Here is a 14,972-nt window from a genome sequence, read left to right as displayed (position 1 = left end):
GTTGCCAGTGATGTCTGGTGAGGACCTGCCTTACAACAGGCCTACAAGCCCTCAGTCCAGCCTCTCTCAGCCTATTGAGGACAGTCTGAGCACTGATGGAGGGATTGTGCATTCCTGGTGTAACTCGGGCAGTTGGTGTAACTCAGGCAGTTGTTGTTGCCATCCTGTACCTGTCCCGCAGGTGTGATGTTCGGATGTACCGATCCTGTGCAGGTGTTGTTACACGTGGTCTGCCACAGCGAGGATGATCAGCTGTCCGTCCTGTTTCCCTGTAGCTCTGTCTTAGGCGTCTCACAGTACGGACATTGCAATTTATTGCCCTGGCCACATCTGCAGTCCTCATGCATCCGTGCAGCATGCCTAAGGCACGTTCACGCAGATGAGCAGGGACCCTGGGTATTTTTCTTTTGGTGTTTTTCAGATTCAGTAGAAAGGCCTCTTTAGTGTCCTTAGTTTTCATAACTGTGACCTTAATTGCTTACCTTCTGTAAGCTGTTAGTGTCTTAACGACTGTTCCACAGGTGCATGTTCATTAATTGTTTATGGTTAATTGAACAAGCATGGGAAACAGTGTTTAAACCCTTTACAATGAATCTCTGTGAAGTGATTTGGATTTTTACAAATTATCTTTGAAAGACAGTGTCCTGAAAAAGGAACGTTTCTTTTTTTGCTGAGATTAGGTTGTCAGTTCAGTCGTCCTTTCTTCTGACTGAAGGATACCTAATGATTGGCACTCCCCATCATCACACAGTGCTACAATGATGGGTTGTTTTACAGTGTCTTGTTTAAATTCATCTGGTGTAGAGGTACAGATTGCATTTTGATTGCTGTTAGTGCTATTTGGGTTAATTGGATTAATTCCGCCATTTCTTAATTCAAAAAGTAAAAAGAAAGAAATTGTGTTTTTTACCCAATTTTACCCAATTGTCATACCTTTTAATAGAAAATGACTCAAGTGAAAGTCACCTAGTAAAATACTACTTGAGTAAAAGTCTAGAAGTATTTGGTTTTAAATATACTTAAGTATCAAAAGTCAATTTAATTGAAAAAATATACTTAAAAGCTTTTAAGGATCCGCCCCTTTTTTTCAATTTTCGCCTAAAATGACATACCCAAATCTAACTGCCTGAATCAAGCATATGCATATTCTTGGTGCCATTTGAAAGGAAACACTTTTAAGTTTGGAAATGTGAAGGGAATGTAGGAGAATGTAACACGAGATCTGGTAAAAGATGATACAAAGAAAAAACAACCATTATTTGGTCATTTTTTTGTACCTTTGAAATGCAAGAGAAAGGCCATAATGTATTATTCCAGGCCAGGTGCAATTTAGATTTTGGCCACTAGATGGCAGCAGTGTATGTGCAAAGTTTGTGCCTAATTTGTTTATTAATAACTTCATGTTCAAAATTGTGCGCTCTCAAGTAATAGCATAGTATTATTTAACTGTAATAGCTACTGTAAATTGGACAGTGCAGTTATATTAACAAGAATGTAAGCTTTCTGCCAATATTATATATGTCTATGTCCTGGGAAATGTTCTTGTTACTTGCAACCTCATGCTAATCGCATTAGCCTACGTTAGCTCAACCGTCCCATGGAAGGGACACCAATCCCGAAGAAGTTTTAAGTATCAAAAGTAAATGTACAAGTATAAATAATTTCAAATTGCTTATATTAAGCAAACCAGACATCACAATTTTCTTTTTTTAATTTGCGGATAGCCAGGGGTGCACAACATTATTTACAAAAGAAGCATTTATGTTTAGTGAGTCCTCCAGATCTGAGGCAGTAGGGATGACCAGGGATGTTCTCTTGATAAGCGCATGAATTGGGCCATTTTCCTGTCCTGCTAAGCATTCAAAATGTAACGAGTACTTTTGGGTGTCAGGGAAAATGTATGGAGTTAAAAGTGTATTATTTTCATTAGGAATGTAGTAAAGTGAAAGTCTTCAAAAATATAAATAGTAAAGTACAGATACCCCCAAAAATAACTTAAGTAGTACTTTAAAGTATTTTTATTTCAGTACTTTACACCACTGCCTATTCTATAGGCCCTATACACACCTTGATGAAGCCCTCTTGTAGATAGTTGGTGGTGATCCATCCGTAAGCCCCTTCCTCCATCCCAGAGAGAATTCGTGCCCCCCGAAAGTCAAAGGGATACCCCTGGATCACCTTGTTTACCTGCTCCAAAACCTGATCAGACTGGGTTTGATTCTGTAGCCTGGGGAGAGGACAATATTCAGTCACTCTTGCAGGACAATGGAAGTCAATTTCAGAAATGCTTATTTATTATAAAAAAAACTAGTTTTGCAGCCTGAAAGAGCACACACTACCCAGTCATAATGTACAGGAGGTTAAATAGTCACCACATAGATAAGTGGGATGTTTTCCTCAACCTGGTCTCAGAGCATTTCATATTATTCTGTACCTAAATCCAAGACACTCTATTTAGTACCATATGTTAAGCTTCGGGGTGGTTGGTCGGAATGGTGGATGGGTGGGTGTATAACTTGAACATCTACCAACCCTGGATAGCAATCTAAAGGTTGCGAATTCAAATCTCATCAGACAACTTTAGCATTTTAGCAACATTTGAACTACTTAATACTTTTTAGCTACTTTGCAACTACTTAGCATGTTAGCTAACACTTCTCCTAACCCTAACCTTAACCCTTTTAGCTAACCCTTCACCTAACCCTAACCATTTTAGCTAACCCTTCACCTAACCCTAACCTTTGCCATTTTAGCTAAGCCTTCCCCCAACTCTAAACTTAAACCATTAACCTAACTCCTAAACGTAACCTTAACCCTAACCCCTAGCCTTGCAAACGTTAAACACCTAGCTAAAATTCGTAACATATTGATAAAAAAATTATCTAATAAAGGTAAATGAATCAATAAACCATGATGAATTATTAGTCATACAGCATGGTTAATGAATAATCAATGTAATGATCAATGTAGTGATCGATTGGTCTGATTAGTTCCAGAAAGTCCAGGAACCACTGGAGAGGGAAAGAAATGTGTGTGTATGCAATTAGTATGGAGAGCTACAGAAACAGATGGTAAAGGGAGTAAAACTTCAAAGAGTTCCTAACCTTGAAGGAAAGAAGGAACAGGCTGAGCTAGAATGTGATAAAAAGCGTGAGAAGTCAATGGGGGTTGCAGGTCACCAACAGTTTGTGTGTAAATGCATGTGCGTAAGTAAGCAAGAACTATAAAATGACTGTTTTGTTATCCTGACCTCAGAACGTTCTCATGAATAAAGCTACAGAAACCTTTTGCAGAAAGCTGAGTCCTTGCCTAATTATTTTAACCCATTGTCTTACAAACCTTGGGCATTAGTCAAGGCGAATTGATTATTGATTATTATCATCAAGATATAAAATTCCTTTAACAATTGGTCCTTCGAGCTGGATCTCAAAAACTGCCGCTGTCGTTCCAAGGAGACACCGAAACCGTGCACGGGCGGATGAAATATCCGTAAATCAAAGACCTGGCCCTTTACTGTGGGTTCTTTACAGGCCGGTGGCAAACTGGTACGCGACAGAGGTGGTGACGAGATTCAACGAACATTGAAAAACTCAGCTGCAAATAACAAGGTTGGTAAGCTTTATTCATTGTTTTGGGGAATAGCACCTGTATGATTACATTAAATAAGGAATGAGTGGTAGCACCTGAATGTCTGCGTTGCATGATGAAATGAGTGATACACCTGTAGGTCTGCATTACATGATGAAATTAGTAATGCACCTGTGTGTCTGCATTGCATGATGGAATGAAGGATACAACTCTGTGTTGGCATTAAATGAGGAAACGATTGATGTGAGAGTGAAAGGCAAAAGCGATTGATGTGAGAGTGAAAGGCGGGAGCAAGTAGAGGTTTTAATGTACTCTGGGTGTTAGACGCTGGAACTATCCGGAAGGGAGTTTGTATCTGGTGACCTGTCTTTATAAGTTTGTGTGGAGAAAAATGATTTAAAGGGAATCAAGTATTCTGTGCAAATGGAAGATAGGAATCGGGTATAAGTTCAAACAGGAGGAGGAGGGGTCCGAAATGACTCCATGGTATCTGTGGCCACTACCAATATAAACTAGCTAAATGTTGAGTACCTAAAACGTAAAATTGGTGGAAAGACATTGGCCGGAAACGTAAATTGGAAGGCGAAATATAGTAATATAATTATGAGGGAGGAGGACAGAGACATGATTGCATTAATATAGGTCGCCTGTCTTAAATACGTCTAGGAGGGGATGGTCAGATCTTCCGGAGGCGCAACCTAGGTCTGATTATCCATTGAAGAAGGGAAACCTAATATGGTGGAGTGAGATACAGATATTATTGTCAAAAGTTACATGAAGCAACAGATAAATAGGCTGTTAACTAGGGCTTTACGACCCCTGGAAAATAGTTTATAGTTGCATACGTATGCGACCTAATGTCCGATCAAAAGTCACCACTATAGATAAAGTTTCAAGAAAGAGATACACAGATTGTACAACACATAGACACATTGGGAAGTTTCCACAGGGGTAAGAGGATAATTGCGTGTGAGATGGATAATGGATCTATCAAAACTCATGAAAGAAATTATTCTGGGACCCTAGAGGAAATTACCAGTAGGACATGGACAAAGGAAAATACAGCACACACATAGAGATCAATAGCAAGTACACACAGATTGTAATTGAATCAGAGTTTTATACATTAAAGCACAGGATTTTCAGGATTTAGTTATAAACAACGATTGTGAAGTTTTTGTATTGGCTACAATTGATTTGGCATTACAACAAGAAGAGAGAATCACATTTCTGTGTGATACTGGGGCGTGTCGCACAGCAATCTGTGCAGACGAGGCTCCCAAAGGGATAAAAAGTAATGGGGAACAGATAATAGTACGGTCAGCATCAGGACATCAATTCATGGAACGGTTATCTGCTCCTATAACACTGAAACATGAGTCATCTGGGGGAGAAGCCACTGTCCCTGTTCTAATATCTAAACTATGCCCAGTCAACTTGTTAGGCCGAGATGTAATGACTAAACTGAATGTGGCCGTCACTCCCACTGAGAGGGGAATGAAGGCATACATTGTCAAAGACAATATGGTCATCTGTGGGACGGGGAACCATGTTATTGGTACAGTCAGGATTTGTTGAGGGGGGGGATAACAGATATTCCTAAAACCTTGATGGAACTCTCCGACCAACTGGCACCAGGACTCATTAAAATGTCACCCGATGACTTACACTGTACTCTCTGGTATAACAAACGCCCAGGTCCAGATCTTGTCTATGAGGAAGCATTACTTAGAACCCCAGGGAGAACTATAGGGTTAAAGTGGTTACACTATGACAGCACTCATGTTGCTGTGGAAGTGGAGCTACTTCCACAAGACCAGACATTGTTCAGAGAAAGGTGGAGCCCCCATGTATCTCTCGCCAGGGAGCCCCCAGAAAGGTGGGAGGAAATGGGCCAGTGGGTGTCACAGGGGAGGAAAATCACAGACTGGGTAGACATGATTAGTGGAGATCAACACAGTCCCTCAACCGATAGGTATCGCAAGAAGCTATATTGGAGAGCTAATAGTGTTCCTTCTGTACACCTAGAAGCCAGGATATCTTAAAGGGGTATACACACATGGCATTTTGGAAGTTTTTTGTTTTCTGAGTTTTAATTAAACACGTGAAATTATTTTGATAGGGAATGTTCTGGGAACCTGGGATACAAAATATGGATAAAGTTCTTAGCCTTCATTTGTCTAATGTAGTAAGAAACACGGTTCTGAAAGGGTGGTATGACTTTTGACCCCTCTAGTGGCTTCCCTGTGTGGTCTGATCAGCCACATTGAAAAGCCATTTGGATGGTGAATTTAAGGTCATTGGTGATATTGATTTTAAGGGAATTTGTAACTGATAATTATTATGGAGTTAAAGTTCTTAGACACAATTGATAATTTGAACCAATGAGAAGACTAAAAGGGCAAAGCCTTAGACTAAGGGTAGGCTTCCTTAAAAACCTCTTACATCTAGATGTTCCGCTAGCGGAACGTCTGCTCCAATATCCAATGATGGGCGTGGCGCGAAATACAAACTCCTCTAAAATCCGAAAACTTCAATTTTTCAAACATATTACTATTTTACAGCTATTTAAAGACAAGACTCTCGTTAATCTAACCACACTGTCCGATTTCAAAAAGGCTTTACAGCGAAAGCAAAACATTAGATTATGTCAGCAGAGTACCCAGCCAGAAATAATCAGACACCCATTTTTCAAGCTAGCATATAATGTCACAAAAAACAAAACCACAGCTAAATGCAGCACTAACCTTTGATGATCTTCATCAGATGACACACCTAGGACATTATGTTATACAATACATGCATGTCTGTTCAATCAAGTTCATATTTATATCAAAAACCAGCTTTTCACATTAGCATGTGACGTTCAGAACTAGCATACCCCCCGCAAACTTCCGGGGAATTGACTAACAATTTACTAAATTACTCACGATAAACGTTCACAAAAAGCATAACAATTATTTTAAGAATTATAGATACAGAACTCCTCTATGCACTCGATATGTCCGATTTTAAAATAGCTTTTCGGATGAAGCACATTTTGCAATATTCTAAGTACATAGCCCAGCCATCACGGGCTAGCTATTTAGACACCCACCCAGTTTAGCCTTCACCAAAATCACATTTCCTATAAGAAAAGTGGTCTTACCTTTCCTGTTCTTCGTCAGAATGCACTCCCAGGACTTCTACTTCAATAACAAATGTTGGTTTGGTCCCAAATAATCCATCGTTATGTTCCATCAGCGACGTTTTGTTCGTGCGTTCTAGACACTATCCGAATGGTAAATCACGGTCGCTCATGGCGCAGAACGTGACAAAAAATGTCTAAATATTCCATTACCGTACTTCGAAGCATGTCAACCGCTGTTTAAAATCAATTTTTATGCAATTTATCTCGTAGAAAAGCGATAATATTCCGACCGGGAATCTGCGTGTCTGTAAACTGAGGGAAAAACCGAAAGACGGGGGCGGGGCAGGTCACGCGCCTAAGCCTTTGTCCTCTGATAGACCACTTAGCTTTTGCTCTCGTGTGTTTCAGCCAGGGCTTTGAATCACGTCATTCCTGTTTTTCCCGGGCTCTGAGAGCCCATTGGAGACGTGGGAAGTGTCACGTAACAGCAGAGATCCCTTGTAATAGATAGAGAGAATCAACAAGGGCAAGAAATGTTCAGACAGGGTACTTCCTGAACAGAACCTTCTCAGGTTTTTGCCTGCCATAGGAGTTCTGTTATACTCACAGACACCATTCAAACAGTTTTAGAAACTTTGGAGTGTTTTCTATCCAAAGCTAATAATTATATGCATATTCTAGTTTCTGGGCAGGACTAATAATCAGATTAAATCGGGTACGTTTTTTATCCAGCCGTGAAAATACTGCCCCTTAGCCATAAGAGGTTAAGTCTATTTTCCTAGAACAATAAGGGTAAAATAATTTTTCTTGGTGGAGTAAATTAGATTAGTCATTTTGATCTGATTATGTTATTTGAAAATATTTTGACCAGTAGCAGGGGTATTTTTTACATGATCTAGATACGTTTATTTTCCCTTAGGAAGTCAGCTGTTGTTGAATTCAGTGTAAGAGATTTAACACAACAAGGCTGTGGAATTGATATAATAGTATTACCATATTTTGTTGTGAATAAGTTTAATAATGGTAGACTTAGGTCAACAGGACAGGGATATATGACATCTGTAGGTGATCTAGGATCATTGAGGGTATTGTGATAAATTTAAGTAGATATGCAATATCTAGACAGGTTGATTTTTCTAAAACTCAGGAGTGCAACCAAGGAGACAATGAGACATTTAGTCAATATTTGGAAACAACCCATATTATGAGAAAAAGCAGGAGACAGATAGAAGGGGAGATGGAGAAATCCTCCCCTGCACTGCTGAAACCTTGAGGGCTGGGGAGTAGCAGGAAGAAAGGAGGGGGGCCAGCAGGAATAGATAGGAAGAGAATTTGGTTCACTTAGTCTCTCCATGAATTAATATCCTAGAGCTATCGGCTCCGTTGGCAGGCATGTATTTTAGTTTTGATTTTAAGTTTATGTTTGGTAAATTCGCTAGGAGGAGATATGATCATTTTGTTGAAAGTAATTGTTACCCTAACTAAAAGGACAATGAAAGCTTAGTTGGTTTCAGGTGTTAGACACTGAACCATTGCCCAGACACTATTCTGCACAGTAGGCCGAAATAGTAGCATTGACTAGAACCGGTGAAATAAGAAAGGAGAGAAAAGTTACTATTTACACAGACAAGCACATAGACATTTAAAACCATACAAAACAGCACAGATACATCTTAAAGAAGATAAAACACTTGACAGAGAATTGTTACAGAATAGCCGAGGATGAAGGCCCCAGGGAGAATCGGACATGTGGAAAATGAAAGGGGGCATCCTACAAGAGAAGGTCTGACATAAGGATAATTTACAAATCTTACCAAAGACATTGTATGGATACGCAGCAATATTGATACATAGGCTAAGCAATGTATCAAGGGGAGGGAAGTATAGTAGAGTAGTTAGGAAAGAGTGATGGCCTAGAGGATAATTACTTAAACAATTTTTTTGTAAGATATCCATTCCAACAGTTAGAAATTGACCTTATTGAGATATTCCGAAATGAGGGGAAGAAGGGGTGTTTAACAAGAATACATATGTATAGCAAATGGGTAGAAGCGTTCCCAACTTACTTGATGGACATGATTATGGTAGCTAAAATATTAAGTCAAGATATTATCCCTAGAGTTGGTTTACTAGAAGCCATCTCTTTAAATGATGTATGACAGTTTAGCTAATCAGGTAGAGCCTATAGAATGCCAGAGTTAGAGATACCAGAACAGGTAGACATAGAAGTTGAAGAAATACTAGAAGAGCACATGAGAAGACTGTTTGTTAACCAAACCCGTATGTCCAAGATTTTGTGTCCAACAGGTGAATTACAGGAGAAGGTGATTCACTCAATCCAACCAGGAGACTGGGTGTGGATCCAGTCCCTGAGGAGAAAAAACTGGAAGCAACACCGTTGGGAAGGCCCATACCAGGTTCTGTTAAACCACTGCCTTTGCCATTAGAAAAACTGAAAGAGTCATTTGGGTCCACGTTACCCACTGCAAGAAGGTATGTACACATATGAGCACTGCTGATCACACACAGAGTTAGGAGAAGAACCGAGTACCAACAGGGTCCGGGGGTTACCTCCTTAACGAAGATTCCCTATCCCGACCGTTCATCACTGTGTGTGCTCCTAGAGGTGTGAGTATGGGGTGGTACCTAGCAGAGAGACAGGGCAGGAGAGGGTTGGCGGTTTTTGGGAAGAGTAGAGACTCTGAGCTGCATCATAGTTTTGGTAACCTTTCTGATACATTCAGATCCACCACCTTCCGGTACTAATCATACGATACCGTTGTCATTTATAAGAAGGAAAAGATAAACTTTATAATACACTGATGAGTGACATACAGAATAAGGAATCAAAGAAGATCAAGATGTAGAATTTAAGGTAAACATTAAACAATTTCCTGGGGAAGCAGACAACTGTACAGGAATTGGGGTTGGCCAGATTGAAGTACTCAGCCAACACACCTTGGTTCACCTTAACTCCTGATGAGCACCAGTGTTATAGATACAAGAATGGCACCGAGAACTGAGATGATTTTAATGGCTGAAAGTAATCGTGAATGTGACTGACTTAGGTTTGAAAGATGAATAGAAAATGTTTAACCTCACAGCACCTATAACTGATGAAGGGTGGGCTAGTACCAGCAAAGGACGCATACGACAGAATTGACCACAAAGGGTGGTTAGGAACTTGCGCCCTGGGGTTATTGGTCCAACCAGTTCGAGTTAGTCATCAGAGGCCAGTTATAGGAGGCTAAAGTGGGCACAGGAGAAGTTTTGACCAGGATGGGAGTAGCTTTGTCTAGATGCTTGCTATTGGCATCCTCAGAGAAGTTCCAGATGAATACAAAGCTAAGAATCAAATATGTGAAGGCTTTAACACTACATTATTTTGGTGGTTGACAATGAATAAAAATGTGGATGGGATTAATGACATCTTTTATAATCAACAGAGATTCATGAATGAAAACGGGGAAGCAGTAAAGAGGTTCTCTGACCAATTATCCGCCACCTCCCTCATGACCTGGTAAAATAGATATGTTATTGGCAGAAGAGGGTGGTGTAGGTAGAATGATTGGGTTCATCGCTGCACGTACATTCCTGATAACACATCTCATGTTTGGGAAAATGGAAAGGTGTTGTAAGAACTGTATTATGGGCTGCTTTCACCTGTATGAGTGTGGTTGTGTTGTGTGGATGTTGTCTCGTCCCATGTGTGAGATGTTTAATCACCAGGACTCTCGAGAGATCGATGACGCAGCAGTTGGTGAGATATGGACCGATTCCGAGCTCCGATCAGTGGGATGGCGAATGCGGGCCTCCAGGCCAGGAAGATGGCTCCGTTTCTTTTGATCATGAGATGCCAATGTTTGATAAAACAATTTTCAACGTTTAGATTGAATTTTCAACATTTAGATGGACTGTTCCTTTAATGAAAATTATGATGAAAATCCTGAATCGAAGTGTCATAATTGGAAATAGGCCCAGGACAGTCATTGATGAGTATAGAAGGAATATACATGTATTGGTCTTGTTAAATTCTTGTATCACAATTGTGTTTACTTATAGTGTGTGATTATTTGTGTTTCCATATAGCGTGTGATTATGTGTGATTATATATAATGTGTGATTATTTGTGTTTCCATATAGCGTGTGATTATTTGTGTTTACATAAAGCATGTGATTAGTAGGGTTCTCATATAGCATTTGATCATCATGGTGAATTACTGAATCATTTAAGGGTGGAATTGATAAGAAAATTATCTAATAAAGGTAAATGAATCAATAAACCATGATGAATTATTAGTCATACAGCATGGTTAATGAATAATCAATGTAATGATCAATGTAGTGATCGATTGGTCTGATTAGTTCCAGAAAGTCCAGGAACCACTGGAGAGGGAAAGAAATGTGTGTGTATGCAATTAGTATAGAGAGCTACAGAAACAGATGGTAAAGGGAGTAAAACTTCAAAGAGTTCCTAACCTTGAAGGAAAGAAGGAACAGGCTGAGCTAGAATGTGATAAAAAGCGTGAGAAGTCAATGGGGGTTGCAGGTCACCAACAGTTTGTGTGTAAATGCATGTGCGTAAGTAAGCAAGAACTATAAAATGACTGTTTTGTTATCCTGACCTCAGAACGTTCTCATGAATAAAGCTACAGAAACCTTTTGCAGAAAGCTGAGTCCTTGCCTAATTATTTTAACCCATTGTCTTACAAACCTTGGGCATTAGTCAAGGTGAATTGATTATTATCATCAAGATATAAAATTCCTTTAACACATATATTACGTTTTGCAAATTCATAACGTATTGTAGGTTCTGCAAATTTGTAACATATAGTACAAATTGTAATTCGTAACATATCATACAAATGGATGATGGACATCCACAAATTAATACATACCTTACGAAACGTAACATATCATACTCAATGGAATGTTCTGGAATCACGCACAGAATAATACGAAATGCTCTGAGACCAGGTTGTTTTCCTAGCGTATTCATTCATAAAGTATGATTATTGGGATGTGGAAATGGAAATGATTACATCTATCAAGATAAAACAGTGCAGTCTTGACTTACTGCAAGAGTCGCATGCCAGCGGTAGCACCAAGGTACACAGGCGTTTCCCTCAGCTGGTTGGCAGGGACGACTGCCAGTGCACTGTCCAGGCACTTCCTCAAACTGAGCCCTGCAGCAGGGGGGTCCCGGGCATAGCTAGAGATGCCATTTCCTATGGAAGAGCAGGGGGCGGGTGTGAGACACTAAAGGCATATACTGTATGTTTTGATATGACAACCATTACTGAGTGATAAATTATGAATTGTCTTGGCCTTTAGATCAAGCTGCCATCAAAATAGGTCTAAGATGGCTGAGGGGCGTATTCTAACTTCTAAAGTACTGTTCCCCAGGCGCCGAAGACGTGGATGTCGATTATGGCAGACCCCCGCACCTCTCTGATTCACATTTCAGTTGAATGCATTCAACTGACTAGGTATTCCCTTTTCCTTTCCCTTTCTAGGGGCGAATCCTAACTATTCTTCCATTGACATCAACTATTGTTGCCAAATTCTCTATAAATCCCAGATGAGTAACTCCAGGTTGGGGGATCACTGGAATTGTGCAACACTAACGTCAATACATGACAAAGGGAAAATTTGAGTTATGTGGAAGTTAGGATTTACCCCTAAGAATGAGTAAAATAATAGAGCAGTAGTATGGTTGACAGATGGTTCTTGGCACTGACCATCAACATCACAGACCAGCATCTGTGACACCACCCCAGTGTTGTTTTCTTTGTTGCCAGGCCAACGGTACATGTAGAGAGAAGTGTGTGTGGATCCAGCGTCAAACACCATCCCATACTGAAGGACACACAGACAAAGAAGTCAAATACCATTCCATATTGGGGAATCCTGGTGTGTATGGGAGAGCCTGTGTGTTTGATACAGAGAGGGATACAGAGGGAGAGAGCTAAACTAAGATTAACATTGTACTTACTGGGAGAATGTTTTTTTTCCTAACATTTTTGAGACCCTTAGTGATGATAGGAATTGTATTTGTACACTCCCCTTTTGATGTTGAATACCGTCCCATATTGGAAGCTTTACAGGGGCCCTGTCGTATCCCATGAGGTACACTACCGTTCAAAACTTTGGGGTCACTTAGAAATGTCCTTGTTTTTGAAAGAAAAGCATATTTTTAATGGAATATCTACATAGGTGTACAGAGGCCCATTATCAGCAACCATCACTCCTGTGTTCCAATGGCACGTTGTGTTAGCTAATCCAAGTTTATCATTTTAAAATGCTAATCGATCATTAGAAAACCCTTTTGCAATTATGTTAGCACAGCTGAAAACTGTTGTTCTGATTAAAGAAGCGATAAAACTGGCCTTCTTTAGACTAGTTGCGTATCTGGAGCATCAACATTTGTGTGTTAGATAACAGGCTCAAAATGACCAGAAACAAATAACTTTCTTCTGAAACTCGTCAGTCTATTCTTGTTCTGAGAAATTAAGGCTATTCCATGCGAGCAATTGCCAAGAAACTGAAGATCTGGTACAGCGCCATTTACTACTCCCTTCACAGAACAGCGCAAACTGGCTCTAACCAGAATAGAAAGAGGGGGATGCCCTGGTGCACAAAATGATAAACTTGTATTAGCTAACACAACGTGCCGTTGGAACACAGGAGTGATGGTTGCTGATAATGTGCCTATGTAGATATTCCATTAAAAATCTGCCGTTTCCAGCTACAATAGTCATTTACACCATTAACAATGTCTACACTGTATTTCTGATCAATTTGATGTTATTTTAATGGACAAAAAAAAATCAGTTTTCTTTCAAAAACAAAGACATTTCTAAGTGACCCCAAACTTTTGAACGGTAGTGTATGTACTTTATAAAATAACATTGAAATCTGAGATATGATGAAAGCAATGTGATATCCAGAAGGGACAAGGGTGGAATTGGGAGGGAAAATGTTGGAACGGAGTTCCCAAAGTTAAAGGATTTCGACATGTAAAACCTTTTTTTAAAAGCTTTTTATGGTGAATTCCGGAATTTTACATGGGTGATTTCCCAAAGTGAATTTCCCTCAATTCTGCCCCTGATAAGGGTTGTCAAGTGAAGTAAATTACAGTAGTCACATCACAGAAAACAGTTGTAATTTCTCATCACCTGCATGCGATGGGGGAGATCCACTGAGTGGTGCTGAACTAATGTGAGGATTAGAGCGATGACGGCCATGCATCCCATCGCTACCACCACCACAGCCATTGCTGCCTGTTTCACCATTGACATCTTCATTCCAAATACACCTGTAAACCAACTCTTCCTGACGCACGCACACACAACAAAGCAAATTACACGTTGGTGTTCTTTTTATTGCCACCAATGCAGAAGATAACATCCATTTCACCATTGACATCTTCAAACACACCTGTAAGCCCACTCTCCCTTACACACATACACAGAGAGAGAGAGCCAATGTCACCCTAGTAGGCAATTTGTTTAGAACCAATCAACCTTCGATTATCAAAAACAAATTACACCGGAGTTGTTTCATGCCATCAATGTGAACATTGTAGAGTTCATGTATTTCTTCATTAATAGACAAGATGGATACATAGTGAATCCTAAAAGCATTCCTATCTAATCTTACGTATCTGCTTTGTCTTATCTGATTCTCATCAGAGGGTCACGGACATTTATGTTACCACAGGAATTGTGAGTTTATTTTCTTTATGCTACTTGTCTCCTCTGCCACTGTATCCTCTTCTTCAAGGGGTAAAGAAATGACAAAGCCTGCCCCACAATATCTCATCTTAAAATGCTGTCTGCACATGCAAACCTCATATCACATAACAGTACAGTATTTGTCTTGGTTTACTGCATATTGCTTTTATAGATAATGTTAAAATGATGCCTGAAATACAAATAGGGGCAATGACTGACTAGTAGTCAACCATTAACAGAGAAAATACTTGAACTCTATGAAAACAAGGGATGACGATAGATGTTTACCACTTAATCCTCCACGGTTCAACATGGTCAAAACAACTGGACTTACCGACAAGGAACTTTCTTCTCTGTGATCTCTTCTCCCTGACCCCAAGGTCAAACTAGAACCATATGCGTTATCTTTGAAATGTTCTAAATTGACTGCAGTCTGGTAAGATCTTACACTGACCAGAGGATAGGCGTTCCACCTTTCTCTTGTGCTCTCACTCACATACTCTATCTCTCCCATTCAC

General features: G+C 39.8%; 1 protein-coding gene across 1 annotated transcript in view; it reads right to left on the bottom strand.

The window, feature by feature from the left end:
- The window catches only part of LOC115208079 (ectonucleoside triphosphate diphosphohydrolase 8), a 19,897-nt gene extending 4,925 nt beyond the window's left edge, over window positions 1–14,972 (bottom strand). Inside the window, exons 1-5 of the mRNA XM_029775851.1 lie at window positions 14,789–14,972; window positions 13,897–14,053; window positions 12,460–12,577; window positions 11,796–11,946; window positions 2,068–2,227 (exon numbers count right to left, since the gene is read on the bottom strand). Coding sequence (XP_029631711.1) covers window positions 2,068–2,227; window positions 11,796–11,946; window positions 12,460–12,577; window positions 13,897–14,025 — 558 coding nt within the window. The 5' untranslated portion in view covers window positions 14,026–14,053; window positions 14,789–14,972. The remainder of the gene's footprint in view (window positions 1–2,067; window positions 2,228–11,795; window positions 11,947–12,459; window positions 12,578–13,896; window positions 14,054–14,788) is intronic.

Source organism: Salmo trutta, chromosome 14, assembly GCF_901001165.1.
Source record: "Salmo trutta chromosome 14, fSalTru1.1, whole genome shotgun sequence".
In the NCBI taxonomy this organism is placed as follows: domain Eukaryota; kingdom Metazoa; phylum Chordata; class Actinopteri; order Salmoniformes; family Salmonidae; genus Salmo; species Salmo trutta.
This window is presented reverse-complemented; position numbering and strand designations above follow the sequence as displayed.